The sequence below is a fragment of the Quercus lobata genome, chromosome 8, assembly GCF_001633185.2.
Source record: "Quercus lobata isolate SW786 chromosome 8, ValleyOak3.0 Primary Assembly, whole genome shotgun sequence".
NCBI classification, from domain to species: domain Eukaryota; kingdom Viridiplantae; phylum Streptophyta; class Magnoliopsida; order Fagales; family Fagaceae; genus Quercus; species Quercus lobata.
In genome coordinates this window covers 2718533-2723447 of record NC_044911.1, presented here as the reverse complement: position 1 = coordinate 2723447, position 4915 = coordinate 2718533, and the positions used below count along the sequence as shown (strand labels likewise).

General features: G+C 35.9%; 1 protein-coding gene across 1 annotated transcript; it reads right to left on the bottom strand.

Moving 5' to 3' along the window:
• Positions 1 to 634: 634 nt before the first annotated feature.
• On the bottom strand, positions 635 to 4500 carry LOC115955336 (disease resistance protein RPM1-like). Its single transcript, XM_031073433.1, has 4 exons — positions 4390 to 4500; positions 1450 to 4299; positions 952 to 998; positions 635 to 848 (listed from the first exon to the last, which is right to left on the bottom strand). Exon 2 carries the CDS (start codon positions 4262 to 4264, stop codon positions 1457 to 1459), a length of 2808 nt encoding a protein of 935 aa, XP_030929293.1. The 5' UTR covers positions 4265 to 4299; positions 4390 to 4500; the 3' UTR covers positions 635 to 848; positions 952 to 998; positions 1450 to 1456.
• Positions 4501 to 4915: the final 415 nt, after the last annotated feature.

Genomic DNA, 4915 nt, shown 5'->3' with positions numbered 1-4915 from the left:
GACAGAATGGATTGAAATTGACTGAAATTGACCAAAATGACCAAAGTGTACTGAATGAACCAAAATGGACCGAATTAGATCGAAGTGGGCTGAAATAAACCAAAATTGACTGAAGTAGATTTGAATGCTATGCTAATGTGGCTCAAAAGGAGCTAAGCAACAATAAATATCACGCTTCAACTTTTAAATATTATATAGATGTATTCAAATTTATTGAAGCAAGAATCACAGTAGAAGAGGTTTCAAAAGAAGCAACAAAAGCTAAATCAACACGACAAAAAAACAACACCTACCGAACACCAAAACAGAAATTGCGACAATCTCAGCCACAACACCACAGCAACAAGAGAATCTACACAAAATAGAAATGACAGCACCATATAACATTCAAGATCTTAGTCTATAAAGACAGTTGAAGACCATCCCCAATCCGAACAAAGAATCCTATTCATTACAGTTTTCTAATTTGATTTTTTTCCTTTGGATGAATAGAGAAAATATATACATATGGTTTACTCTTTCACAAATTATAGGCAAATATCATTAAAAATAGAATATTTTAGCTACATCAAAGCCCTTATATTTATAAGCAAGCATAAAAATGAATACTTTACATACTTGAAACACTCTCAACAATACAATTTAACTAAAACATATCTCTTTTGCGTGGCATGTGTTCAAGAGGTTCATGCACTTCATATAGTCAAACACAAACATATTACAACAACCCAATGACAAAGGCAGCTATACAAGGGAGAACCAACCACTGATGTTTTGGTTGATTGAGAAAATGGCAGTTTCTTGTTTGATCTGGCACTTGAAAATCTTTGAGATGTTGGATTTGAAGCCTAGCAGTTATAACAATACCGATATAAATAAAAATGAAATGGTCAAAACAATGTAAAAAAGGAAAAAAGTCAATAATATGTGAAAAGGGAAATGCAGGCTTACAAATTTTGCTTCTTAGCAAGTAAAATTTGAGCATTGGGGCTCCTTACCTATCAAAGTAAACAAAGTTGGTATTGTGAATGAGAACTTTACTAAAAGAATTGGTTGCAAATTACTATAAATTATAAATTGTTATTACAACAACAATAGTATGGTAATAATAAGGTCGATTCCATGATAATGTTACAAATTACTATACTAGAATAAGAGACTGATTCACCAAATATATCCTCCATAATGATTTTTGTTCAACTATTTAGACTTATTGATGAGTTTCAAACTATTTAGTTAGAAGCAATGGTACGAAAAAGAAGAAAACACAGGAAAGATCGAAAGGTTACAGTAACCATTTATGCTAATTTATTTTTCATTATGTAGTAGCAGAAGGATATAAAAAAAATTAATAAATAAATAAAGTTTCAATTGCAAGTTCGAGAACTTTTGGAAATAAGGTAAATGTAATGGTCTAAATGGTTTACTAGGTGGGGCACTGGGGCGTACCTGTGAATTAATTTCGTAGATATTCCAACAATTCTGACTCACCAATGTCATACCCTTCATAGTTTTCCGCTTGAGTCCTATACCAGAAATCAACAGAGAGAATATGCTTTACTTTCCAAAACTCAGGGCCTTCGGGTGGTTGCAGACTAAGCACAAATTCCCTTGGCATATCATAAAATTCCAGACTTTTCAGACTTTTCAAATGCTTGATGCCGAAGGGAACCTCCTTTAACTGTGAGGCGGGTCCAATTACAAACTCTTCAAGAAGAGGCATGGCACCTTCATCTATTATCAGACTATTCAATCCTCCCAAATTTTTGAGCTCTAGCACCTTGAGTTTCTGGAATCCTCCTTCCTCAAAATGTAGTTGCTCACCACTGTATCCGTCATGAAGCTGAAGACTCATCAAACAAGGCAAAGCCTGAAGGACCTTCAATGGATCATCTAGTAAACTTGACCAGAATAATTCAATTCTAACTACATTTTTAAGTTTGGGAATCCATTCCGGCAATTTTACTAGTCGTCCATTTAGGCAAAGAGTTTGTAGAAGGGGTGGAGGAAAAGACATCGATTGCAATTCAAGAATTTCTTCCTCACTTGTCGAACTGATATCCAATGACCGAAGGTGGCTCATTTTTTCTAATGCGGTGCACAAGGCCATCCCATCTTCTCTCTTCAGTTTAGCAATTTCCAACTTCCTTAATTGCCTCAGCTTTTCCAATTCTGCAATAAAGCTAGCATTGTGGGCTTCCACTGTAAACAACTTTTGTAAGGACTCTAAATGTCCAATGCCACTTGGTATCATCACTGCTCGTCGAGATTCAATATTGAGTTCAACTTCATGGTTTTCAATGTACGCTGCAAGATATCGTAGCTTACGGAGTCCACTGATCTCTACTGGTAGTATAGAAACATGAGAACATTTCAAATCCAGAGTCTCTAGGTTGTGAAGTTTACCGATAGACTTCGGAATCTTTTGTACTTTTGTTTCCCTCAAGCTTAAATATCTTAAATGGATTAGGTTTCCCACTTCTCTAGGAAGGTAATCAATAGCGGCACCTTCAAAATCCATTGTTTTCATAAGCTTGAAATTTACAAAAAAACCAGTAACCAAAGACTTGGGCAATTTATCTTCCTCAAACATGATAATAGAACGAGGTTGCGAACTTGTAATACCCTCTAAAGGAGTATTTATATTGGCCTGAATTGATAAGCGTCGCGCAATTTTATCAAAACTTGAGAAGTTTTGTATTGAAATAGTACGAAAGCTCAATTCCTCTGACTTAGAAAGAATTACTTCACGCATCATATCATGAACTCGACAAGTTCTAGTTTTGCCAATAGAATCGACATCTTCAACCTGAACCAAGTTTCTATGAATGAGTTTGTCCAAGTAGTCTTGCGCAACCTCTTCCAATGTTATTCCTTGCTTTTCTTTTATAAAACCTTCGGCTATCCAAAGTCGAATTAGTCTTGCACAATTAATAGAGTAATCCTCTGGAAACATGCCAAAATATAGGAAACAAGCTTTGAGGTTGTGAGGTAAATCATGATAACTAAGAGATAGAATTCTGGGGATACTTCTTAGGCATGAATTGATTTCGAACTCTGAACTAAGACTATCACGCAATTTGTGCCACTCAGATTGAACCTTTTCTTTGGTTGATAAAAGACCGCCTATAGCCACAATTGCTAGTGGCAATCCTCCACATCTCTCAACTATGCTACGTGACATCTCAACAAAACCTAGAGGACAATGCCCCCCTTCATGTTGGAATACCTTCTTGTAAAAGAGCTCCAAGGAGTTTTCTAAAGGTAGAGGTGGCAATTTGTACACATAATAAAATGGAGATTCTTTTTCAGAAGGAGCAACATCCTCACTTCGGGTTGTGATTACTATTCTACTACCTTTATTATTCTCTGGGAAAGCACATTTTACATGTCCCCAAAATTCTGTATCCCATAAATCATCAAGAATTACTATATATCTCTTTTCACGTAAATATTGCTTCAATTCTTCCATTAGAGATGTCTCTTTCATTGTGTCAATTTCCTTAGGAGCGCACTCCATCATTGTCTCATAAAATTTCTGTATCATTTCCCTTAATAAATCCTCCATCTTGTATGATTGAGTCACAGTGATCCAAGCCTGACAATCAAAGTGTGTTGTCACCTTCTCACTATCATACACTTTTTTGACAAGAGTGGTCTTGCCAAGACCACCAATGCCAACTACTGAAATCACCATGCTTTTTGTCGGTCCTTCTACCAACAACTCTATCAATTTAGCTCTGGGAGACTCAATGCCCACAACCTCTGCTTCCTCAATTAAAAGGGATTTCAGTCGAGGATCATGCCACGAAACACCTCCAACGTCATTGATGGATCTACCTTTCTCTAAGCCATATCTTTCAAATTTGTCCCTGGTTTCCTTGAGTTTCTTGTTGATATCTCTAATCTCAGAGGCTATCACATGTCTTGGTTTCAGTTTCATGGTAAAGTGAAAAACATTTGGGAGGAAACAGATACTTCTCCTTTGCCGGTGAGTTTGTTTTGCAAAATGAAGTATATATTCATCAATAACATCTTCTATGTGATAAGCTTCCTCCCTTAACTGTTTTACCCATGTTTTTACAACGTTGCTCTTGTCTTCTTTCTCGGCCCTTGCATCTGCATCGTTTAGGAAAGATCGAATGAACTCTAATTCACCTGTGATGCTTGCAACTTCATCGTGGATACCCTTCAACAATCTAGCTTCTTGGACTAACAACGGGACCAAATACTCTATAGCTAGGTTGACTGCACTTTCTGCCATTTCTCCTCCCTTGTTTGATCACTCGCCACAATTACCTACAAATGAACCAATTCAATGCTAGATGTCACAGAAATAAAATCACATTTAGATGTAAAACAAAAACTTGCCTCTGTTTCAAAATTTACCTCAATATCCTTGCTCTCCTTGAAAACTTTTACAAATTTATTGTGCACTAAAAGGAAAATCTCCTACGAACTCAGCGATGCAGTAGAACGAAAGAATCCTTGCCTCAAGCCAACAACCTACTTATTTAGAAACACGATGACACAAAAATATATGTCAAATAAGTTCAATTACAGTAAGCTAACTGGCCCAGCTCTATAGTCATAAATCATTAAAATAACAGAAAATTAGGAATTTTGAAATAAAATTATTTGTATTCAATTCCAAACCTTGCTCATTAATGTAAGTGATGCTATCCCAAGGTGGCTACTAACCTCAATTAGCACCTCTTGATATTTTCAATAGAGACATCTAAAATTAAAATCTTTTAGCTCCCAACTAATGAATCTTTTGTGTGTGTGTATATATATAATTATTTTTTAACAATAATGGCCTCCTCCTCATTTCTTATTGCCTTGCACCTAGTCACCTTTTATCGATCAAGCTGATCAAACAATATACATTTTTAGTCTTGATCAATTCTTCTCT

Coding starts and splice junctions, on each gene's coding strand:
- LOC115955336 (XM_031073433.1), bottom strand. CDS start 4,264: ATGGCAGAAAGTGCAGTCAACCTAGCTATAGAGTATTTGGTCCCGTTG.